Source organism: Salmo salar, chromosome 07 (assembly GCF_965601325.2).
Source record: "Salmo salar chromosome 07, fSalSal1, whole genome shotgun sequence".
Lineage (NCBI taxonomy): Eukaryota > Metazoa > Chordata > Actinopteri > Salmoniformes > Salmonidae > Salmo > Salmo salar.
In genome coordinates this window covers 37488222-37515496 of record NC_138297.1, presented here as the reverse complement: position 1 = coordinate 37515496, position 27275 = coordinate 37488222, and the positions used below count along the sequence as shown (strand labels likewise).

The 27275-nt window shown below is 40.3% G+C and overlaps 1 protein-coding gene across 1 annotated transcript in view; it reads right to left on the bottom strand.

The window, feature by feature from the left end:
• LOC106609097 (ankyrin repeat- and BTB/POZ domain-containing protein 3-A) overlaps window positions 1-25220 on the bottom strand; it is a 218147-nt gene extending 192927 nt beyond the window's left edge. The window contains exon 1 of the mRNA XM_014207500.3: window positions 24099-25220. Within this exon, the coding sequence (XP_014062975.3) occupies window positions 24099-24963 (865 nt within the window). The 5' untranslated portion in view covers window positions 24964-25220. The remainder of the gene's footprint in view (window positions 1-24098) is intronic.
• Window positions 25221-27275: the final 2055 nt, after the last annotated feature.

Genomic DNA, 27275 nt, shown 5'->3' with positions numbered 1-27275 from the left:
GTACCCTCGTTCCAATACGTTATAAAAGACTATGCATTCGTCCACCTTGAATATTATTCATGTTCTGGTTAAAAAAGGCCCTAATGATTTATGCTATACAACGTTTGACATGTTTGAACGAACGGAAATATATTTTTTCCCCTCGTTCATGACGAGAAGTCCGGCTGGCTTACATCATGTGCTAACGAGACGGAGATTTTTGGACATAAATGATGAGCTTTTTTGAACAAAACTACATTCGTTATGGACCTGTGATACCTGGAAGTGACATCTGATGAAGAGAATCAAAGGTAATGGATTATTTACATAGTATTTTCGATTTTAGATCTCCCCAACATGACGTCTAGTCTGTATCGCAACGCGTATTTTTCTGGGCACAGTGCTCAGATTATTGCAAAGTGTGATTTCCCAGTAAGGTTATTTTTAAATCTGGCAAGTTGATTGCGTTCAAAAGATGTAAATCTATAATTCTTTAAATGACAATATAATATTTTACCAATGTTTTCTAATTTTAATTATTTAATTTGTCACGCTGACTTGACTGCCGGTTATTGGAGGGAAACGATTTCCTCAACATCAATGCCATAGTAAAACGCTGTTTTTGGATATAAATATCAACTTGATAGAACTAAAAATGCATGCATTGTCTAACATAATGTCCTAGGAGTGTCATCTGATGGAGATTGTAAAAGGTTAGTGTATCATTTTAGCTGGTTTTATGGTTTTGGTGACCCTGTCTTTGACTTGACAAAACATTACACACAACTCTTGTAAATGTACTGTCCTAACATACTCTAAATTTATGCTTTCGCCGTAAAACCTTTTTGAAATCGTAAAACGTGGTTAGATTAAGGAGATGTTTATCTTTCAAATGGTGTAACATAGTTGTATTTTTGAAAAATTAGAATTTTGACATTTATTTGGATTCAAATTTGCCGCTCTTGAAATGCACCTGCTGTTGATGGAGTGCACCACGGGTGGCACGCTAGCGTCCCACCTAGCCCCAAGAGGTTAAGCAACTGCACTGCAGAGCCTCTGGAATATTATGATGGATTGTGGGCACTCATGAGATGGGACAGCTCTTGTGGAAGACGCCTGCTGCTGTGTAACTAGAGGATTATCTTATTTCAATGTGTGAATGCCGATGGTAGCAGTATCCCAGCAAACATGACCCCATGTAGGTATTCGGTGCGCAAGGTGGGCATGGGCTAGCCCACAACAAGCCCAACACCAATCCCACATCAGCTCAACAAAGGTTAGCCAAACATGTCTAGCCAAGCACTGGCTAGCCCACACCAAGCTCAGCATGGGCTAGCCCAGACCAGCCCAACACAGACTAGCCCAGCATGGGCAGGCCGACACCAAGCCCAGCACCGGCAAGCTTACAGCTACCTCATAATTTAGTGATGGGGCTCATTTGAATATTTTGGGCCGTGGTTTGCACGCAGTTATTTTTGTGCACCCGCTACTGAGTCTTGTTCCAGTTGAAGTGCTCTGTTGTGTGATCTTGAATACTGCCAATGTTAGTATTTGTAACGATGTACGCTGAGAATCGGGAAGCAAGTTCAGGGAGTGAATACATTTAATAAATAAATGACAAAACAAGAAACACAAACAGCGCACCGACATGAAACAGGAACAATGACAATTGAGGAAGAAACCAAAGGGAGTGACACAGGCAGTTAACCCACTGTTCCTAGGCCGTCATTGAAAATAAGAATTTGTTCTTAACTGACTTGCCTAGTTAAATAAAGGTAAAATAAAAAAATGTATATAAAGGGCAGGTAATCAAGGAGGTGATGGGAGTCCAGGTGTGTTATAATGCGCGTAACGCTGGTGACAGGTGTGCGCCCTAACGAGCAGCCTGGTGACCTAGAGACCAGAGAGGGAGCACACGTGACATTATTTAAAGACTTCAATAAGTGCATGTGACATATTGAAGACTCTAAGTAATGGTTACACAAACACAGTGTGCCGTGTGTGTGTTACTGATTAAAAATGAACGAATCAGGGAGTGGTGAGTCAAAGTCATGAGCTGTCATGCAAGTCTTCACCCTCATGTGTCTGGGCATTTCAGTTTCACTGCCCAAAAGGCAGCAGGTTCAACCAGATATGCTACATAGCAAAGTGCTCACCTTAGTGCTTCCAAGCCTTATAGCCTAGAGCAGTGGTTTCCAAACTTTTTTTAGTCCCGTAGGCCTTCAAATATTCAACCTCCAGCTGCGTACCCCCTCTAGCACCAGGGTCAGCGCACTCTCAAATTGTCCATAATTTGTAAGCCTGCCACATACACACTATACGATACATTTATTAAACATCAGAATGAGTGTGAGTTTTTGTCACAACCCATCTCGTGGGAAATGACAAAGAGCTCTCATAGGAAGAGGGAACAAATAACAATATAATCAATAATTTAGCTCATTATTTAGCCATCTTACATATAAAACCTTATTTGTTCATCAAAAATTGTGAATAACTCACCACAGGGGAGAAAGGTGTGCTTGAATTGATTCACATAACTCTGCAATGTTGGGTTGTATTGGAGAGAGTCTCAGTCTTAAATAATTTTCCACACACAGTCTGTGCCTGTATTTAGTTTTCACGCTAGTGGGGGCCGAGAATCCACTCTCACATAGGTACGTGGTTGCAAAGGGCATCAGTGCCTTAACAGCCGATCTGAGCGCAGCCCTATCCAGAAATCTGGCAGTGACTTCTGATTAAATTACATTTTCACAGAACCTCAATTTCAATGAGGCTCACTTGCTCAGATATCGGTAAGTGGACTGGAGGCAGGGCATGAAAGGGATAACGAATCCAGTTGTTTGTGTTGTCCATTTCGGGAAAGTACCTGCGCACCTAGCTCACTCAGGTGCTTCTCTATATCACATTTGACATTGTCCGTAAGCTTGAGTTCATTTGCACACAAAAATGTGAAGCGCGCTCCAGTTCACGCGGATCAAAACAGTAGAGTCCACCTGGAGTGACACTACAATGAATATCACTTCTTCATTTCTCAAAAGAAAAACATCGAATAATTTCTAAAGACTGTTGACATCTAGTTGAAGCCAAGGAACTGCAACCAGGTTTCTAATAATAAGGGTATCCCATAGAAAACAAATGGAAAATCGTATGACCTCAATTTTTTTCCCCCTGGATGGTTTGTCCTCGGGGTTTCGCCTGCCATATCAGTTCTGTTATGCTCACTGACATTATTTTAACAGTTTTAGAAACTTTAGAGTGTTTTCTATCCAATGATACCAATTATATGCATATCCTAGCTTCTGGGCCTGAGTAACAGTTTACTTTGGGCACGCTTTTCATCCGGAGGTGAAAATACTGCCCCCTACCCAAGAGAGGTTAATGCAGAAAGAGAAGAGCTCCAACTTCCTAATCATAAGCCTCAATTTTGTCCTGCACATTGCATATAGTTTCCCCTTGATAAACAGCGCACTGATGTATGTTGTAAAAGCGTTAACATCTTTGGTGTGACTTATGGGCTGTCATCAAGGCAAAGGGTGGCTACTTTGAAGAATCTCAAATATAAAATATATTTTAATGTGTTTAACCTGTTATGGCTAGGGGGCAGTATTTTCACGTCTGGATAAAAAACGTACCCGATTTAATCTGGTTACTACTCCTGCCCAGTAACTAGAATATGCATATAATTATTGGCTTTGGATAGAAAACACTCCAAAGTTTCTAAAACTGTTTGAATGGTGTCTGTGAGTATAACAGAACTCAAATGGCAGGTCAAAACCTGAGAGATTCCTTTACAGGAAGTGGCCTGTCTGACCATTTCTTGAACTTCTTTGCCATCTCTATCTTTTACAAAGGATCTCTGCTCTAACGTGACACTTCCTACGTCTTCCATGGGCGCTCAGAGCCCGGGAAAAAACAGAATGTCGTCATCCCAGCCCCAGGCTGAAACACATTATCGCCTTTCTCAAGTGGCCGATCAAGGGACTGTGGGCTTAGGCGCGTGCTCTGGCCGCCCCCGTCTTTGTGATTTTTTTCCTCTGTTTGCCGAAAAGGAGATTCCCGGTCGGAATATTATCGCTTTTCTACGAGAAAAATGGCATAAAAATTGATTTTAAACAGCGGTTGACATGCTTCGAAGTACGGTAATGGAATATTTAGATTTTTTTTTGTCACGAATTGCGCCATGCGCACGACACTTCTTTATCATGTCGGATAGTGTCTGGGACGCACGAACAAAACGCCACTATTCGGATATAACGATGGATTATTTTGGACCAAACCAACATTTGTTATTGAAGTAGCAGTCCTGGGAGTGCATTCTGACGAAGACAACAAAAGGTAATCAGGCTTTTATAATAGTAAATCTGATTTTGGTGAAGGCTAAACTTGCCAGGTGTCTAAATAGCTAGCCCTTGATGGCTGGGCTATGTACTTAGAATATTGCAAAATGTGCTTTCACCAAAAAGCTATTTTAAAATCGGACATATCGAGTGCATAGAGGAGTTCTGTATCTATAATTCTTAAAATAATTGTTATGCTTTTTGTGAACGTTTATCGTGAGTAATTTAGTAAATTGTTAGCAAATTCCCCGGAAGTATGCTAGTTCTGAACGTCACATGCTAATGTAAAAAGCTGTTTTTTGATATAAATATGAACTTGATTGAACAAAACATGCATGTATTGTATAACATAATGTCCTAGGTGTGTCATCTGATGAAGATCATCAAAGGTTAGTGCTGCATTTAGCTGTCTTCTGGGTTTTTGTGACATTATATGCTAGCTTGAAAAATGGGTGTCTGATTATTTCTGGCTTGGTACTCTGCTGACATAATCTAATGTTTTGCTTTCGCTGTAAATCCTTTTTGAAATTGGACAGTGTGGTTAGATAAAGGAGAGTCTTGTCTTTAAAATGCTGTGAAATAGTCATATGTTTGAAAAATTGAAGTTTTTGCATTTTTGAGGAATTTGTAATTCGCGCCACGCCTATCATTGGATATTGGAGCTAGATGTAAGAGGTTAACACTCTTTTGGTTAAATGATTCCATGTGTTATTTCATAGTTTTGTCTTCACTATTATTCTACAATGTAGAAAATAGTAAAAATAAAGAAAAATCCTGGAATGCGTTGATGTGTCAACTTTTGACTGGTATTGTATATCTGTTGCTTTTATATTGTTTTTGTAAACTTTTCAATTGTATGTGGGACCAATGCATTGGATATGCCTAGGCTAAACGTTCAGGCACTTTGGAGAGGTTGAAAAAACATTTGGTTATCCCCTGTATGTCCCCTGACACCACCACAATATTTGAGAGAGGTTGGTGTTGTAGAAATGTAGTTTTATAGTGAACAATAACTTTTAGGCACATCCAGTGTGTAAAAACAGTGCAATTACCACTTTCGAACACTTGAAAGTAGGTTGAAAGGACACTTGAATGTGCCCTGGAAACCCCCATAACACCCCATAATGCCACAATGTTGGAGTGAGGTTGATATGGTAGAAATTGTGTTTTTATACTGAACAAATAGAATTTAGGGATTGCAAATATGTAATAGCACTGGTATTATCTAATTTACAGACATATGCCACTTTGGAGAGTTTTAGGGACACTTGGAAACTTCCTGTGACCACACCTGACACCACTTACAAAAAAGTTGCCTATTGGTAGTTGTTAGGTCTATCAATCCCATTTTTTGGGATATTGTTCACATGTTGTGGAAGGCATCTGATGTGTTTCCAGCTCTAGTCATCAATAATTCACTTATAGCTTGTCAATGAAAGATTACTTTCAAAACAAAAAAAACGCTATTTTGTGTAATCTGAACTATGTAACTCCTATCTTCTGATAATTTCCTCAATCTCCCAGATGTTGTCTTTCCTAATATACAAAGTTTTTGAATGTCAATCATGTAATTACACATGAATATTCCATTACATGTCATGAGGAATGGAACACTCACTCTCCTGCTGAAGCTCAATACAGTTTGTTCGTTATGCTTCTGGCCCCATCCCTGGTCCATGGTGTGGGATTTTCAGATAGGCGTTGGCGCTCGCATGCGATTGTCACCTCGTGATTAAGCGGTACAGTCAGTAAGTAGAGAGGAGAGGAAAGGGATCAGGGACTGACATGGGTCTTCAGTTCTAGCCTGCTAAGGTGCTTTCCCCACTCCCGAACACCCAGAAACAGAGGACCCCGTCATAGTCAGTACTGATCCTACACTCTAGCCCCAGTAAACACGTTAGAGATCACATTTAGACATGGTAAAGCCTAATATATATCTTCCGCGCCATCCGCTAGTACAAATTATGCAATATCTAATGTGCGGACAGGAGTGGACGTTCGTTTGAAGTGGAAGGTGTCAATTAGGCTTAGGGGATGACCTAAAGACAAATAAATGCATTACATCCTGCTCAAACCGTTACATGCTAATATGAAGTTAAGGGTCACAGTGATTGTTATTGTTGTTTGAGGAAGATGAGTCTGGCAGAGATGGAATTAATAGTGAACCCCAGCCAACAACAAAGGGCACCATTTGGACAACATCCCATCTTCCATTATGTTAAATCATTAATGAGTTCATTGAATTTATTCTAATTGTCATAAACGTTTTTAATTCAATTGAGTCTATCAGTTTGTGGAAAGAGGCTGTCTCGTCCAAAGCAGTGTGCCGATATTACTATATAAAATCAAATGCAACCAATGGAGAAACTAGTAGTAAGCATAATAAACATAAGCACACAACTCCCTAGTAACTAAATAAACTGGGGAGGTGATTCCTGCGCCTCTAATCTCTTCATCCTATTTACCTAGTGCTATTTTCTCGAGGCACACAAAACTCCCTAAATCACAACTCACTGCCTTTTTGGACAGCTCATTGCCGTACCGATTGACTAGTGTGACAGCGATAATTAGAACATGAATTGGAATATCAGAACTTCTGCTTTGGTGCTCTGCCGACAGCTTGTGTAATTTCTTCTCATGGATACAGCTTGTGTAATATAAACTCAATCTATTGTAATCTTTTCTGTTAAGTAATGTGTTGTGTGTCAGATTAGGTGTTGTGTGAAGCCAAGCAGCCGTGGTGTAACTCCCTGAGTCCTAGCGTCATGATGGCTACAAAAATTGAACAAATTGGTTTTCCGTCAGATATCGCTGCAGAAAAAAAAAATCGCTCTGAACCGATGTCGCTCTCTTTTTGGGAACATATGAAATGGAAATGTGCAGTGCTTTTTGGATCCAGACTGCTCTCATTACAAAGTACAAGTAGGAACAGAAAATCCTGCTCACTCTTTCTTCAAAGCCTTTACCGTTTAAACACAAGGGGACCAGTCCAAAACAACATGTTAGTGAGCTGTAGTTAAGTACTATAAGGGATGTCCACAATGTGATTAAACTCCTGAGTCAAGCAAGGTGACCCACTGCACACAGCTTTAAACCTGTATCTTAACACACAAACACTGTTTTAAAGCAGTCCTGAACAAAAATATAAACGCAACCTGCAACAATTTCAACGATTTTGCTGATTTACAGTTCATGTAGTAAATCAGTCAATTCAAATAAATGTATTAGGCCCTAATCTATGGATTTCAAATGACTTGGCAGGGGCGCAGCCATGGGTGCACCCACTTGGGAGCCAGGCCCGCCCAATCAGAATGAGTTTTTACCCACAAAAGGGCTTTATTAAAGACAAACACTCCTCAGGTTCATCAGCTGTCTGGATGGCTGGTCTCAGAAGATGCCGGATGTGGAGATCCTGGGCTGGCGTGGTTTCACGTGGTCTGCGGTTGGGAGGCCGGTTGGACGTACTAAGTTCTCTAAATCTACGTTGAATGTGGCTTATGGTGGAGAATGTAATGTTAATTTCTATGGCAATAGCTATGGTGGACATTCCTGCAGTCAGCATACCAATTGCACGCTACCTCAAAACTTGATACATCAGTGGCATTATGTTGTGTGACAGGATGCACATTTTACAGTGGCCTTTTATTGCCCCCAGCACAAGGTGCACCTGTGTAATAATCATGCTGTTTTATCAGCTTCTTGATATGCCAAACCTGTCAGGTGGATGGATTATCTTGACAAAGGAGAAATGCTCACTAACTCACAAAAATGTGTGCACAACATTTTAGAGAAAAAAGCTTTTTTGCATCTGGAACATTTCTGGGATCTTTTATTTCAGCTCATGGAAAATGGAACCAACACTTGTTGTGTTTTATATTTTTGTTATTCAGTATATAGTACAGCGTCACCTCTTCCTCTATGATCCAGAAATACTTCACAAAATGAATTGTATTTCTGTTTGAGGATAGATAGCAAGACCAGGCAACCTTTTTCACCTTACATTACCGCCCACCCTGCATGATTGACAGGTCTAACATACGTTGAAAATGAAAACGCAATGGAGCAATGTAGAAACTAAATAGCAAAATCAAGTATGGAAAAGCATTTTCTTTGTCACAATTCTTACTGTCACATCAAGGAAATGAAATGGCAAACATGACAAATTAACATTTAAGCATTTACATGTAATTTTGAAATGTGTCCGTGTTGTAATGGATAGTACCATGGAAATGAACTGTTAAACACACTGCTATTTTTTAATTGGCAGGCATTATGCATGCACAATAATGAAAATGATAATACATATTTACTGCTCAAAAAAATAAAGGGAACACTTAACCTCTATGGGCTATGTGGGACGCAAGCGTCCCACCCCTGGTACACCCAATCAACAACAGGTGAAATATCAAGAGCGCCAAGTTTGAAAACAATTAAATGTCATAATTCAGATTTCTCAAACATACAACTATCTTACACCCTTTGAAAGATAAACATCTCCTTAATCTAACCACGTTGTCCGATTTCAAAAAGGCTTTACGGCAAAAGCATAAAGTTATATTACGTTAGGAGAGTACATTGACAATAGCTGTGTGTAATGTTTTGTCAATTCAAAGACAGGCGTCACCAAAAGCAGAAAAACCAGCTAAAATGATGCACTAACCTTTGACAATCTCCATCAGATGACACTCCTAGGACATTATGGTAGACAATGCATGCATTTTTTGTTCTATCAAGTTCATATTTATATCCAAAAACAGCGTTTTACTATGGCGTTGATGTTGAGGAAATCGTTTCCCTCCAATAACCGCCAGTCAAGCAGCACAACAAATTAAATAATTACTATTCGAAAACATTGGTAAAGAATTATAGATTTACATCTCTTGAACGCAACCGGATTGCCAGATTTAAAAATAACCTTACTGGGAAATCACACTTTGCAATAATCTGAGCACTGCGCCCAGAAAAATACGCTTTGCGATACAGACTAACCGCCATGTTGGAGAGATCTAAACGAGGGGGAAAAAAATATTTACGTTCGTTCAAACATGTCAAACGTTGTATAGCATAAATCATTAGTGCCTTTTTTAACCAGAACATGAATAATATTCAAGGCGGACGTTTGCATTCTCTTTTAAAACTTTTTGGAACGAGAGAACCCAACATGAACTCGCGCATCAGAGTCTAATCGGCCACCACCGTTCCAAGGCTCTTGTTCGTTCAGTTCTCACAGTATAAGACTCAAAACACTTTCTAAAGACTGGTGACATCTAGTGGAAGCCATAGGAAGTGCTCAACGATTAATAAGCCCCTGTGTGTTTCAATGGCATAGGCTTAAAGGTAATTCAACACATCAGGTATCCACTTCCTGTCAGAATTTGTCTCAGGGTTTTGACTGCCATATGAGTTCTGTTATACTTACAGACACCATTCAAACAGTTTTAGAAAATTCAGAGTGTTTTCTATCCAAACCGGAACAATAATATGCATATTCTAGCTTCTGAGTTGGTGTAGGAGGCAGTTAAAAATGGGCACATATTTTTTTCAAAATTCTCAATACTGCCCCCTAGCCCCAACAGGTTTTAAACAACACAATATAACTCCAAGTCAATCACACTTCTGTGAAATCAAACTGTCCACTTAGGAAGCAACATTGATTGACAATACATTTCACATGCTGTTGTGCAAATGGAATAGACAACAGGTGGAAATTATAGGCAATTAGCAAGACACCCCCAATAAAGGAGTGGTTCTGCAGGTGGTAACCACAGACCACTTCTCAGTTCCTATGCTTCCTGGCTGATGTTATGGTCACTTTTGATTTCTGCAGGTGCTTTCACTCTAGTGGTAGCATGAGACGGAGTCTACAACCCACACAAGTGCTTCAGGTAGGGCAGTTCATCCAGGATGGCACATCAATGCGAACTGTGGCAAGAAGGTTTGCTGTGTCTGTCAGCGTAGTGTCTAGAGCATGGAGGCGCTACCAGGAGACAGGCCAGTACATCAGGAAACGTGGAGGAGGCCATAGGAGGGCAACAACCTGGCAGCAGGACCGCTACCTCCGCCTTTGTGCAAGGAGGAGCAGGAGGAGCACTGCCAGAGCCCTGCAAAATGACCTCCAGCAGGCCACAAATGGCATGTGTCTGCTCAAACGTTCAGAGACAGACTCCATGAGGGTGTTATGAGGGCCCGACGTCCACAGGTGGGGGTTGTGCTTACAGCCCAACACCGTGCAGGACGTTTGGCATTTGCCAGAGAACACCAAGATTGGCAAATTTGCCACTGGCGCCCTGTGCTCTTCACAGATGAAAGCAGGTTCACACTGAGCACATGTGACAGATGTGACAGTCTGGAGACGCCGTGGAGAACGTTCTGCTGCCTGCAACATCCTCCAGCATGACCGGTTTGGCGGTGGGTCAGTCATGGTGTGGGGTGGCATTTCTTTGGGGGGCCGCACAGCCCTCCATGTGCTCACCAGAGGTAGCCTGACTGCCTTTAGGTACCGAGATGAGATCCTCAGACCCCTTGTGAGACCATATGCTGGTGCGGTTGGCCCTGGGTTCCTCCTAATGCAAGACAATGCTAGACCTCATGTGGCTGGAGTGTGTCAGCAGTTCCTGCAAGAGGAAGGCATTGATGCTATGGACTGGCCCGCCCGTTCCCCAGACCTGAATCCAATTGAGCACATCTGGGACATCATGTCTCGCTCCATCCACCAACGCCACGTTGCACCACAGACTGTCCAGGAGTTGGCGGATGATTTAGTCCAGGTCTGTGAGGAGATCCCTCAGGAGACCATCCACCACCTCATCAGGAGCATGCCCAGGCATTGTAGGGAGGTCATACAGGCACGTGGAGGCCACACACACTACTGAGCCTCATTTTGACTTGTTTTAAGGACATTACATCAAAGTTGGATCAGCCTGTAGTGTGGTTTTCCACTTTGATTTTGAGTGTGACTCCAAATCCAGACCTCCATGGGTTGATAAATTGGATTTCCATAGATTATTTTTGTGATTTTGTTGTCAGCACATTCAACTATGTAAAGAAAAAATTTATTAATATGATTATTTCATTCATTCAGATCTAGGGTGTGTTATTTTAGTGTTCCCTTTTATTTTTTGAGCAGTGTACATACATACACACACACACCACACACACACACACACACCCAACTGTTCAAAAGTTTGTGGTCACTTAGAAATGTCCTTGATTTTGATAGAAAAGCACATTTTTGGTCTATTAAAATAACATCAAATTGATGACAAATACAGTGTAGACATTGTTAATGTTGTAAATGACTATTTTAGCTGGAAACAGCAGATTTTTTATGGAATATCTACATAGGATGTACAGTGGCCCATTATCAGCAACCATCACTCCTGTGTTCCAATTGCACGTTGTGTTAGCTAATCCAAGTTTAACATTTTAAAAAGGGTAATTGATCATTAGAAAACCCTTTTGCAATTCTGTTAGCACAGCTGAAAACTGTTGTCCTTATTAAAGAAGCAATAAAACTGACCTTTAGACTAGTTGAGTATCTGCAGCATCAGCATTTGTGGGTTCAATTACAGGCTCAAAATGGCCAGAAACAAAGAACTTTCTTCTGAAACATCAGTCTATTTCTGTTCTGAGAAATGAAAGCTATTCCATGTGAGAAATTGCCATGAAACTGAAGATCTCGTACAACGCTGTGTACTATTCCCTTCACAGAACAGCGCAAACTGGCTCTAACTAGAATAGAAGGAGGAGTGGAAGGCCCCGGTGCACAACTGAGCAAGAGTTTAGAGTGTCTAGTATGAAAAACAGACGCCTCACAAGTCCTCAACTGGCAGCTTCATTAAATAGTACTCGCAAAACACCAGTCTCAATGTCAACAGTGAAGAGGTGACTCCGGGATGCTGGCCATCTAGGCAGATTTGCAAAGAAAATTAAATATCTCAGACTTGCCAATAAGAAGAAAATATTAAGATGGGCAAAAGAACACAGGCACTGGACAGAGGAACTCTACCTAGAAGGCCAGCCTCCCGGAGTTGCCTCTTCACTGTGATGGTTGCTGATAATGGGCTTCTGTACGCCTATGTAGATATTCCACAAAAAAATCTGCCGTTACCAGCTACAATAGTCATTTACAACGTCTACACTGTGTTTCTCATAAATTTTATGTTATTTTAAGGAGATGTTTATCTATAAAATAGTGTAAAATAGTTGTATGTTTGAGAAATTTGAATAATGACATTTTGTTGTTTTCGAATTTGGCACTCTGATTTTTCACTGGCTGTTGAATAGTGAACTGTGGGTGGGACGCTTGCGTAGCCCATAATGGACAAAAAAAATTGGGGATTGGAAATGATGCAGACAATTACATTGATGGAAGCCACAAACTATCTGCATATTAAAGGTGATCTACCCCCTAAATTTTTTCATTAAAAACAGAAATACACAACAATAGAGGTCCCCTAAGAACCGTCTAAAATGCCCTAGAGGTACCAATTCCTCAAATTTTGAAGTGCATTGTAGATCATTCCACGTAAAAAGGAAACCAAAGGCTGATCTACCTAACTTTCTAGATACCAAAGAAGTCTCCAGAGTTAACCATTCCTGTGAATGGGTTTGAAAACTTGTCATTTAAAATCTTAACATATGCATGAGGGTGCCGGATTATTTACCTCTTGGCCTGACAATGACATTTGAAATGCTTGTTTTAATGAGATAAGACCTTCTTTTCACGCATTCGAGACTGTCATACAATTCTTACCCATTGAAAGATATGCTCTTTTTGGAAGACAAGGGTTCTTTGTAAGGAAAAAGATTTTACATAGAACATTTTTCATCCTAGAAAATGTTATTTGATGACTCTTTGGAAGGCAAGACGGGTTCCACAGAACGCTTTATTGTAATTTTTTCTTTCATTTAAATAGTACCTGCGCATCAGTGTTTAAACTTTAACCTGGGGGGCAGTATTGACACGGCCGGACAAGGTAAAAATCTGCCACTAAGCAAGGCAGTTAACCCACTGTTCTTTGGACGCTGAAGATGTGGATGTTGATTAAGGCAGGGTTAAATGCGGAAGACACATTTCAGTTGAAGACATTCAGTTGTACAACTTACAACTGAACATTCCCCTTTCCCAGTGGTTCCAGTTGGTAGTGATTTTACGGTTATAATACAGAGCTCGAAGAAATACTTTGAAATCGCTAAGCAGCTAACTTCGAACTGTGTGTATCACTTTATCAGAAGAATGTCCTCAATGACGTCCGAAGCTTCGTTTGATCTCATGCTTTTTCAGTTTGTTGCAAAACACAAGATCCCACTGATGGTTAGGGTTTTGCAAAAAAATATTATGACTTAGCAGGTATTTATTGCAGCTATTTATTGCTGACTAGCAGATGTCACTGCAGATGTTGCTGAATTGTGAACAGATAATGAAGTTCAGAGTAATGAAAGGCTGGTTTCCGATCAATACATATTTGCATCTTCGGTTAGTTGAAGGGTTCTTGGAGGAACCTATTAACGTTTTAATTAAGGCTAGTGGGACACCTGTCGACAACATCCGGTAAAATTTGAGGGTGCGCAATTCAAATAAATGATCGTAATATTAAACATTTATGAACATACAAGTATCTTCTATCGTTTGAAAGCTTAAATTCTTTGTAATCTAACTGCATTGTCCGACTTACAATAGGCTTTACAGCGAAAGCATACATGCAATTGTTTGAGGATGGCACCCCACATCAACATATTTTTCAACCAGCACAGGCTTCATAAAATCACAAATAGTGATTAAAAAAATCACTTACTTTTGAAAATCTTCCTCTGTTTGCAATCCCAAGGGTCCCAGCTACAACATGAATGGTCGTTTTGTTAGATAAAATCCTTCTTTATATCCCAAAAAGTCAGTTTAGTTGGCACCATCGATTTAAGTAATCCACTCGTTCAACATGCAGACAAAGGAATCCAAAAAGCTACTGCTAAACTTTGTTCAAACAAGTCAAACTACGTTTCTATTTAATCCTCAGGTACCCTAAAATGTAAATAAACTATAATATTTCATATGAAAAGAAGTATGTTCAATAGAAAAGTAAAATTAGCAGGCACGCCGAATGACTGATTTTCCACTGTGACTCTTTGTACCAAAACTCCTCGTTTTGGAAGAAACAAGCCTGAAACCTTAAACAAAGACTGTTGACATCTAGTGGAAGCCATAGGAATTGCAATCTGGGAGATAGAATTGCATAGGACCCATAGTTTTCCATGATAATAGCCTGGGACCTCAAAAATTAAAATTCCGGTTGGTTTTATCTTTGGATTTTTGCCTACCATATCAATTGTGTTATAGTCTCATATATTATTTTAACTATTCTACAAACATCAGTGTTTTCTATCCAGTGATACCAATTATATGCATATCCTGGCTTCTGGGCCTGAGTAACAGGCAGTTTACTTTGGGCATGTCAGTCAGGCGGAAATTCAGGAAAATAGACCCTAGCCCTAAGATGAATGGAGCAAACAATGATATATATATTTGAAGCCACCACTGGTCCATTTTGTCACTCCCCCCCATTGTAAAAAATATTTTGGAAGCTATAGAAATGCTTTACAAATGTTTTTGCAATGTTTTTTCTCTTACAGACACCTTAATGCAATCCTTTCAATTATATTATCTGAGTTGAACAAAAATGGTAAAAAGAAATATATAAAAACCTTTTCCTTAAAACCTGTTAGGGCTAGGGGGCAGTATTGACACGGCTGGATAAAAAAACATACCCGATTTAATCTGGTTACCACTCCTACCCAGTAACTAGAATATGCATATACTTATTACATATGGATAGAAAACACCCTACATTTTCTAAAACTGTTTGAATGGTGTCTGTGAGTATAACAGAACTCATTTGGCAGGCAAAACCCTGAGACATTTTCTGACAGGAAGTGGATACCTGATGTGTTGTATTGCCTTTAAACCTATCCCATTGAAAAACACAGGGGCTGAGGAATATTTTGGCACTTCCTATTGCTTCCACTAGATGTCACCAGCCTTTACAAAGTGTTTTGAGTCTTCTGGAGGGAGATCTGACCGAACAAGAGCCATGGAACGATGATGTCCCATTAGACACCTGGCGCGCGAGTTCATGTTGGGTACCCTCGTTCCAATACGTTATAAAAGAGTATGCATTCGTCCACCTTGAATATTATTCATGTTCTGGTTAAAAAAGGCCCTAATGATTTATGCTATACAACGTTTGACATGTTTGAACGAACGTAAATATATTTTTTCCCCTCGTTCATGACGAGAAGTCCGGCTGGCTTAGATCATGTGCTAACAAGACGGAGATTTTTGGACATAAATGATGAGCTTTTTTGAACAAAACTACATTCGTTATGGACCTGTGATACCTGGAAGTGACATCTGATGAAGAGAATCAAAGGTAATGGATTATTTACATAGTATTTTCGATTTTAGATCTCCCCAACATGACGTCTAGTCTGTATCGCAACGCGTATTTTTCTAGGCGCAGTGCTCAGATTATTGCAAAGTGTGATTTCCCAGTAAGGTTATTTTTAAATCTGGCAAGTTGATTGCGTTCAAGAGATGTAAATCTATAATTCTTTAAATGACAATATAATATTTTACCAATGTTTTCTAATTTTAATTATTTAATTTGTGACGCTGACTTGACTGCCGGTTATTGGAGGGAAACGATTTCCTCAACATCAATGCCATAGTAAAACGCTGTTTTTGGATATAAATATGAACTTGATAGAACTAAAAATGCATGCATTGTCTAACATAATGTCCTAGGAGTGTCATCTGATGGAGATTGTAAAAGGTTAGTGCATCATTTTAGCTGGTTTTATGGTTTTGGTGACCCTGTCTTTGAATTGACAAAACATTACACACAACTCTTGTAAATGTACTGTCCTAACATACTCTAAATTTATGCTTTCGCCGTAAAACCTTTTTGAAATCGTAAAACGTGGTTAGATTAAGGAGATGTTTATCTTTCAAAGGGTGTAAAATAGTTGTATGTTTGAAAAATTAGAATTTTGACATTTATTTGGATTCAAATTTGCCGCTCTTGAAATGCACCTGCTGTTGATGGAGTGCACCACGGGTGGCACGCTAGCGTCCCACCTCGCCCATAGAGGTTAAAGTATACTTTTTTCTCCCAATTTAGCTAACCGAGTCAAGGATCGATCATCATGTCACCAGAATAAGACCCAACATTTATTGGAAAGGAGCACCAAGCTCATACTGTGCACTTTCAGCAGGTTCAAGAGCTTCAAGTTCCATGGTGTCCACATCACCAACAAACTATCATGGTCCAAACACACCAAGACAGTTGTGAATAGGGCACGACCACACCTATTCCCCCTCAGGAGACTGAAAAGATTTGGCATGGGTCCTCAGATCCTCAAAAAGTGAAACAGTTGCACCATCGAAAGCATCCTGACTGGTTGCATCACCGCCTGATATGGCAACTGCTCAGCAAAGGCACTACAGAGGCTAATGCTTACGGCCCAGTACATCACTGGGGCCAAGCTTCCTGCCATCCAGGACCTCTATACCAGGCGGTGTCAGAGGACGGCCCAAAACATTGTCAAAGACTCCAGCCACCCTACTCATAGACTATTCTTTCTGCTACTGCACGACAAGTGGTACCGGAGCGCCAAGTCTAGGTACAAAAGGCTCCTTAATAGCTTCAGTGGTGTGTAATGAGGAGCAACCAGACACATTTATGAAATTGCTTATTCCAGTTACTAATATGCACACACAAATTAACCTCTCTGGGCCAGTGGGACGTTTGCATCCCACCCTAGTCAACAGCCAGTGGAATCGCGTGGCGCGAAATATAAATACCTATAACTTCAATTTCTCAAACATATGACTATTTTACACCATTTTAAAGACAAGACTCTCGTTAATCTAACCACATTGTCCGATTTTCAAAAAGGCTTTACAGCAAAAGCAAAACATTAGATTATGTCAGCAGAGTACCCAGCCAGAAATAATCAGACACCCATTTTTCAAGCTAGCATATAATGTCACATAAACCCAAACCACAGCTAAATGCAGCACTAACCTTTGATGATCTTCATCAGATGACAATCCTAGGACATTATGTTATACAATACATGCATGTTTTGTTCAATCAAGTTCATATTTATATCAAAAACCAGCTTTTTACATTAGCATGTGACGTTCAGAACTAGCATACTTCCGATGAATTTACTAAATTACTCACGATAAACATTCACAAAAAAACATAATTATTTTAAGAATTATAGATACAGAACTCCTTTATGCACTCGCTATGTCCGATTTTAAAATAGCTTTTCGGTGAAAGCACATTTTGCAATATTCTGAGTAGATAGCCCGGCATCACAGGGCTAGCTATTTAGACACCCACCAAGTTTAGCCCTCACCAAAGTCAGATTTACTATAAGAAAAATGTTATTACCTTTGCTGTTCTTCGTCAGAATGCACTCCCAGGACTTCTACTTCAATAACAAATGTTGGTTTGGTTCAAAATAATCCATAGTTATATCCAAATAGCGCCGTTTTGTTCGTGCGTTCAAGACACTATCCGAAAGGGTAAAGAAGGGTGACGCGTCCGACGCGTTTCGTGACAAAAAAATGTAAATATTCCATTACCGTACTTCGAAGCATGTCAACCGCTGTTTAAAATCAATTTTTATGCTATTTTTCTCGTAAAAAAGCGATAATATTCCGACCGGGAAACCGTGTTTTAGTAGAAAGAGAGAGAAAATAAAAACATGGGGTCGCCTCGTGCATGCGCCTCAGTCTCATTGTCCTCTGATAGACCACTTACCAAAGGCGCTAATGTTTTTCAGCCAGGGGCTGCCTCGACATCATTCAGCTTTTTCCCGGGTTCTGAGAGCCTATGGGAGCCGTAGGAAGTGTCACGTTACAGCAAAGATCCTAAGTTTTCAATAAAAAGAGTCAAGAAGCCCAAGGAATGGTCAGAGAGGGCACTTCCTGTACAGAATCTTCTCAGGTTTACTCAACATCAAAAAATGTAAAATGTTGTTCCCATGTTTCATGAGCTGAAATAAAAAATCCCAGAAATGTGCCATATGCACAAAAAGCTAATTTGTCTCATTTTTATTGCACAAATTTGTTTACATCCCTGTTAGTGAGCGTTTGTGAGTTCTGTTATACTCACAGACACCCCTCAAACAGTTTTAGAAACTTTAGGGTGTTTTCTATCCAAAGCCAATAATTATATGCATATTCTAGTTTCTGGGCAGTAGTAATAACCAGATTAAATCGGGTACGTTTTTTATCCGGCCGTGCAAATACTGCCCCCTACCCTCAACAGGCTAAACCCTAAACCTCAACTACATCTCGTAATGAATAATGTGGAAATTGAGCAAGTTGAGGTGACTAAACTGCTAGGAGTAACCCTGGATTGTAAACTGTCATGGTCAAAACCTATTGATTCAACAGTAGGTAAGATGGGGAGAAGTCTGTCCATAATAAAGCGATGCTCTGCCGCCTTAACTTCTTTCGGATCACTGGGATGCTAGCGTTCCAACTCGACAACATCCGGTGAAATTGCAGAGCACGAAATTCAAAAAACAAAAGTAGTAATATTAAACATTCATAACAATATAAGTGTTATACACCATTCTTTAGCTTAGAATCTTGGTAATCAAACCGCTTTGTCCGATTTACAATAGACTTTACGGCAAAAGCATAGCATTTGATCGTCTGAGGACAGCACCTCACCCACTTCCTGCATTAACATGAATTCATAACCTGCACATGTGTCACAACTCAAAAATAGAGATAAAATAAATCACTTACCTTTGAAGATCTTCATCTTTTTGCAATCCAAAGGGTCCCAGTTACACAATGAATTGTTGTTTTGTTCGATAAAGTCCTTCTATATATCCCAAAAATGTCCGTTTATTTGGCACGTTAGATTCAGCAATCCACCTTTTCCAACTCGCCCAACATGCCTACAAAATAATATAAAACGTTACCTGTAAACTTCGTCAAACAATTCAAACAATGTTTCTTATCCAACCACAGGTACCCTAATATGTAAATAATCGCTAAAATTTAAGACGGAGTAAACTGTGTTCAATAACCGGAGAAAACTAATGAGGAGCGCGCACACAGTCGCACGCCAATAGACTAGAGTCCTTCTGAGGGATACTTCGAAAGAATACGAATACTTCTTCATTTTTCAAAAAACAAGCACGAAACAATAAAGACTGTTGACATCTAGTGGAAGCCATAGGAACTGCAATCTGGGTCCTAATTATTAGACTTTCCCATAGAAAAGCATTGAAAAGTCCAATGACCTCAACAACAAAAAGATTCCTGGATGGATTGTCCTCAGGGTTTTGCCTGCCAAATCAGTGCTGTTATACTCAGACATTATTTTAACAGTTTTAGAAGTTTTAGAGTGTTTTCTATCCAATACTACCATGCATATGCATATCCTAGCTTCTGGGCCTGAGTAACAGGCAGTTAACTTTGGGCACCTCAGTCATCCAAACTTCCGAATACAGCCCCCTAGCCTTAAAAAGTTAACACTATCAACAGGGCTGGTCCTACAGGCCCTGGTTTTGTCGCACCTGGACTACTGTTCAGTCGTGTGGCCAGGTGCCAAAAAGAGAGACTTGAATACCCCACAAGACATGCCACCAGAGGTCTCTTCACAGTCCCCAAGTCCAGAACAGACTATGGGAGGCACACAGTATAACTAGATCGAACTCTATTCCACATCAAGTAACTGATGCAAGCAGTAACATTTATTAAAAAAACAGATATGGAACTGAGGGGACTGTGAAGCTACACAAACATAGGCACAGACACATGCATACACACACACGATAACATACGCACTATAAACACACGTACACATGGATTTTGGGTTTAGATATTTGGTAGTGGAGTAAGGTTCTGAGGGCATACTTAGTGCATCGTGAAATCTGTTGTGAATGTACTGTTATGTTTTTTAAATTGTATAACTGACTTAATTTTGCTGGGCCCCAGGAAGAGTAGCTTCTGCCTTGGCAGTAGCTATTGGCAATCCATAATAAATACAAATACATTCAGCCACAAGAGCATTAGTGGTGTTGGCTCGCAGTCTGCGTTCCAATTCATTCCAAATGTGTTCAATGGAGTTGAGGTCAGGGCTCTGAGCAGGCCAGTCAAGTTCTTCCACACTGATCTCTTCCACTATTTCTGCACGGACCGCGCATTGTGCATAGGGGCATTGTCATGCTGACACAGGAAAGGGCTAACCCCAAACTGTTGCTACAAAGTTGGAAGCATAGAATCATATAGAATGTCACTGTATGCTGTAGCATTAAGATTCCCCTTCACTGGAACTACAGGGCCTGGCCTGAACCATGAAAAACTTCCCCACACCATTATTCTTTCTCCACCAAACTTTACATTTGGCACTATACATTCGGGCAGGTAGCGTTCTCCTGGTATTCGCCAAACCCGAATTTGTCCATCGGACTGACAGGGTGAAGCTTGATTCATCTCTCCAGAGAACGTGTTTCCACTGCTCCAGAGTCCAATGGCAGTGAGCTTTACACCACTCCAGCTGACACTTGGCATTGTGCATGGTGATCTTAGGCTTGTGCGACTGCTTGGCCATGGAAACCCATTTCATGAAGCTCCTGACAAACAGTTCCTATGCTGACGTTGCTTCCAGAGGCAGTTTGGAACTCGGTAGTGAGTTGCAACAGAGGACAGACATTTTTTTTAGCACTCAGCGATCCTGTTCTGTGATCTTGTGTGGCCTACCACTTCGCGACTGAGCTGATGTTTCTCCTAGACGTTTCCACTTCAGTTGACCGGGGCAGCTCTAGCAAGGCAGAAATTTGACGAACTGAATTGTTGGAAGGTGACATCCTATGACGGTGCCAAGTTGAAAGTCACTGAGCTCTTCAGCAAGGCCATTATACTGACAATGTATGTCTATGGAGATTACATGGCTGTGTGCTCGATTTTATACACCTGTCAGCAACAGGTGTGGCTGAAATAGCCGAATCCACTAATTTAAAGGGGTGTCCACATACTTTTGTGTTTATAGTGTAAATGCATACAAATACTTTTTTGCAGCACCCTCAGCATCCCTCGCTCCCGTGACTATACTCACTCTTATCTATAATAATCTCATTATGTAGACCAGGGTACTCTCAAGCACTATTTAAGAAGAACCTAGCTACTGTCAAACAGTTTTGTTGCTTATGATTAGATGGGAATAGTAATAATAATTATGTTGGAGGAATATTTTCCTCCAACATAATTATCTAACTCTGGCAGACTCATGCAGGGTCCTAGGGGGTAACTAGCCCCCCCTAAGAACAATGTCTAATTGCTGACACAAAAAGCAATGTTGTTGTGTGGATGAAGGTCATGCTTAGGCGAAAAAACTATAAAGGGAAATAAAATGCCTACAATTTACACGTTTTAGTTCATAACATTTTTGGAAAAAAGGGCAATTATTTATTTTTTTAGATTATGGGGTAGGGTTTCATACCAGTGTGTTTAGGAGGAGAAGTGGACCAAGGCGTAGCCTGGTAAGTGTTGATAATTTATTACAAGAAACACTCAAACAAGAATAACCAAAAGTAACAAAACGAAAGCGACCAGTTCCATCAGGCATAGATGCTAAACAGAAAATAACCTCCCACAAACACAGGTGGAAAACAGGCTGCCTAAGTGTGATTCCCAATCAGAGACAACGATAGACAGCTGCCTCTGATTGGGAACCACATTCGCCCAAAAACAAAGAAACAGAAAACATAGACTTCCCCACCCGAGTCACACCCTGACCTAACCAAACATAGAGAATAATAAGGATCTCTACGGTCAGGGTGTGACAATCAGTGTTATTAAGAAATTATTTTGTAAGTAATACTTAAAAGCTAAGTCTAGTTGTCTTATTTTAATTATTTAAATAAAATATGGGGGGAAAATGGTATTGCACATGTCACCATTACTATCTGCACTATGAGTCTAAGGCATTGCATTTCAGCGCAAGAGTCACTATAGTACCTGGTTCGAATCCAGGCTGTATCACATCCGGGCGTGATTGGGAGTCCCATAGGGCGGCGCACTAAGAGCATAACACTAAGAGTATAACATTTCTACACCCTACATTTTTTTTCTGAAAAATTTGGAGATTTGATGTAAAGTCCCTCTTTTTAACTCACCTTCAGATACATTTTATTTGTTTTGTGTTGTCAGGGTTTTTGGGTTGTGTTCTATGTTTTGTATTTCTATGTTCTATTTTCTAGTTTTTCTATTTCTCTGTCTACTTTATTGTTTTGACCTTCAATTGGAGGCAGCTGTTCCTCGTTGGCTCTAAATGAAGATCCTATTTAAGAGGGGTGTTTTTTTCTATGGGATTTGTGGGTAGTTGTTCTTTGTATAGCCTAGTAGCCTTACAGGACTGTTTCGTCGTTGTTTTTGTATGCGTGTTTATTTTTGTTTTCCTTCTTCAATAAAAAAGAAGATGAGTATACATATTCCCGCTGCGTTTTGATCCAATCCCTACAACACCCGTGACAAATTCAGTGTAACATTGACGTGGCAACTGTTATGCTTTGCTATTGCACAATTCTAATTTGTACATAGGTCACAAATAAAGCTGTCAGTAAAATTGGAGCACAACTCATGAGCCCACCTCCTGCAGCGCTCACACCTAATCCAGTCCCTACCTGTGACTGAAAACAGGGGGAGAGATGCCAATTGAAAAGCTCTCTTTAAAATGTAGCTAGCTACAGTATCTAGCTGTATAACATAAAATGCAGTGTAAAACAGCTAAAAGGCTAAAAAGTAACTAACTGTAAAGCTATCAGTCACTAGTGGAAACATTTACAACCAGTAAGGTTGCTAGCTAGCACTCCTAGCAGCTTACTCTAACTAGCTAGCTGGCTAGTATTTACTGCTGGTGAAGTAACTAGCTAGCAAATGAACATAAACTAGCGCTAACTGGGCTAGTCATTGTCTAAATCACAGGTAGAAACACATTCATAACCACAAAGTAAGAGGGGGAGGGGGTGTTGCCCCAACACACTCATCCAACATATTACTACTTTACTCAAATGATCTACATTTTTCTCTCTAAACAAGTGGATTATTTATCTTAAGGCTTACCTTCTTGTATATTTAAACAATTATAGATCTAACGTCATTGGAATATATCTACAACACGGAAAGTGTTAACTGTGACAATTTGCATTAAGACCCAAAGATAAGGGGGGGGGGGGGGGGGCAGTTGCCCCAGGAAGCTAGTTACCACCTACTACCCTAACTTTGGCAAATAGGTTAAAAAAAAAGCTTAACCTATGACAGAATGTGTCTTAAAAATGCATATTATGAACCAATAATCTGTGCGTGATGACGTAGATGTTATTCCTCTATCAAAATAACTCAATTATTAAAGACCCATTAAAATAAACGTTATGTAGTCACCTCTATAAACAGTCCCTCAACTCGACGTAAGGTGACCGTCATTCACAACAACATTGGCAAGGGCCAATGATACAAACAGACGCCTATTAACAGATCCCTATATCCCCTAATGCACTGGCAGATCTGCCAGGCAAATAATAGAAAAAAAAACAAAGGATCTGTGCCAACGGTGTGGTCAACAAAGTACATTCTGCTTGGAACGACATGAGTTTCCAATGAAAAACCCACAACATATTACATCCGATTCCACTCAGGACACATTTCTGTCAACAGAAAATGAGCAACATGTATTTTGTTTTTCTTACCGCTTGCATTCTTCCCACATATGAGGTGCTGGTTGGGCTGCAGCAAACCCCAGATCTCTGAGTCATTGTTGATGGCCTTCTCTAGGGACCCGAGCATAAATGTGGAGGTGCCGTTGTCATTCTCGATGAGCGCGCTCCGCTGCACTCGGCTGAATACCTCACGGAACAGGCTCTCCACACAGGCAGTGAAGTATATAGCCGCGTGCTCATGGACCCGGAGTGCCACTCGATTCTCAACCATCCACTTGAAAAAATGTCCTACAGAAAAGACGAGCCCGCACCGCGCTGACTTGCCCCGGTAGAATTTATCCCTATTGCTCATATTATAGAGCGAAAGTGCACCGAGTGCAGCGGTGATGCAGTTGACAGAGATGGTCCAGGAGAGAACCATCTTGATGGCGCTATGGATCTCGTGCTTGGTGCACTTGGCATAGCGCAGACTGAGGCGCTGAGCCTCCCGGGCGACCCTCACCAACGCCCGACTGACCAATGCTGAGAGCTTGGCCAGGACCTCTTGTGACGGGTTCCCCACACATAGCTCCTCTTTCTTCCTGAGTGCGCACTCCACCTCGCTGAGGCTCCATGGCACGTCCTCCAGCTCGGGAAGCTTGGCGCATTGGCTGGAGAACTCCAATATATCCGTGTCCTCCGCCAGGACGGTGTTGACCGTGTCCAAACTGTTGTGTCGGCTGTGCATAGATTCGGTAAGATGCCAGCAGTTTCCCCCATGAGCATATGACAGATTCGTGTCCGAGCAACACAGCGACACACTGGAAGACCTGAAGGAGTCAGCGGCTCCACCATAACCGGAATCGAGTGTTAAATCCTCCAGCGTCCTCACAGCTGTCTTACTCTTGCCTGTCATGGCTGCATTGCATACTAAAGGTCTGCTTTTTCAATGAATACCACAAACTCTGTCTCTGTCGTAGCTATTCCACAGCTGCTGGCTCCAAGAGTTATATTCGGCTACATTAAATCTCTGTAAATGAAGTGAATGTTTTACCTAGTTTTCACTTTCTTGCGTTTACTGACAATATTCCATTAAACTGGTCTTTCTCTAACTCATGCGTAACCTGAGAGAGATCGAATCCACAAGCCACTGCATCAGGCGCAGCACAGACTTGTGTGTGGAGAGGAGGGGCTATACACATGGTGGGCTGCTAAAGGCCAATCTGATGCCTTTATAACTCTTGACTGACATAATCAATGTGTCAACGGGATGTATGATGATAGTAGCTGTTGATGGGCACATTAAAAATGTTTCAAATATGACTGGAAAAGGATTTACTCAAAAATCTGAGTCTTATATCATAATAAATACAACAGATTTCAAACAGGCAGATTAAGAATGACACTCTCCCACACACATTTATCCACCTGCTAATGATCAGGCCTAATGGATGGGAGCGTGTTGCAGTTAGCACATTAACAATGCCTGTCTACACATATGAAAACACACTCCGTACGTTACATGCTCATAATAATGCGATTGTTGTGGATAGTCAGATTAATATGATTAGAATGATTTCTATAATTATCCTGTTTACATGGACACATCTGAAATCAGGCTACCTGATGGCACTCTGATGAATGCAGAAAATAGGCATTGCGACCATGCTATTTTTTTAACATATGAAGTTTGTATGTGAAAATTACTTCTAAGGCGCATACATTCAGTTGTTCCAAACTCACTTAGTTCATCTTAAAGACTTGCTCGGCTGGTGCTTGCACATGTGCAGATCAAGTATACAGCTGAGATGCCGATTGGGGTGTTTAAATATCCTAATAATTCGAAAGATTGCTCAGAAAACCCTGTGTTTAATCGGAGTATGCTTCTTCAATTTTGGCCTTACGCTGATTTAAGATAGGCAAAGTAAGGTGTTTACATGACTATTGCATAATCTGCCTACTGCCATAACTAGTTTAATAGTGATACATGTCAACGTACTCACTGATATAAGCTACAAATCAATAGACCGCTTGGGTAAAATGATTAATAAAGAATTCGACTATGGCAATGATATGAAAATGGAATGAATACAGGATCCTGAAATACACATAAATAAACATTCACAATATTGATGGAAAGGATAATAAAACATCAGTGTCTTTGGGGTGAAGGTCCTATCTTCACAGGGGTGCAACGTTACTGAACATTGTGACTATATCAGAAATGGTTTCCTATCAGGTGGGTAGGCTTAAAATAATGAATCATGTCCGCACCAGCTCAAGGCTACATTTTATTTCTGCAACGTTTTGAATGGCTCACATCACTGAACATACCCTTGCAGCCTTACTGCAGATAATCTTATGGAAACATCATCAAATGTCAAAAGGATATAAAGGAGCAATGCATTGCTAATCAAGAAATGGTAGTGGGCTAAAGGCTATATGAACATTTTAACTATCTATGTAGTTTGTACAATCCTAATTGATGGGGTCTTTTTTATATTTCCTCATGTGAGTGCCATAAAACACACAGTCCTGGTACTTAGTTCCCTTGCTTTTCATTCAGGATTTAGATTTATAGCATTACCACATTATTCAACATTAGTTTTACTCATGCGCATAGTGCACTTTATCACAGCCATTGCGTATTGCACAATATGCTATCAACATTCATAACTCACCCAGCAAAACTTGCCACATGAAGAGCTTATAAATGCTTTTAGCATTTTTATGCTAAATTCATTTATGTTATAAATGCAATGTAATGCATATGAGGCTTATAAATGTTCATATGTTTATTACATTTGTTAGAAGCATTCATAACGTGGTCATAACGCTTTTAAAAAGCCTAAAATGAAAAAAAGCCTATTATTCATTCATTTAAAATACACTTCATGTAAATGCAGGTTGTTCAAAAAAAGGGCTTCCAATGATGTTATAACCCTAGACACACAGATAAGGCCCAGTCCTGGACTAAAAAACACATTCAATGCAGATTAGGGAACACAATGGAAAGAAGTCACTGGCTTTGTGTTATCCTTGTAAAGTTTTTAAAATGTATGTACTCTGTGTATATATGATTTTTTTTTAAACTGGCAAATAAAATCAAACAATCGAGAATGCTTTTTAGTGCAATCTCCATTTAAAGTTATTTTTGTCCAGGACTAGGTTTAATCAGTGTATGTGAAACCGAGCCTTAGTGTTTACTATCACTTACTATCAAAAAGT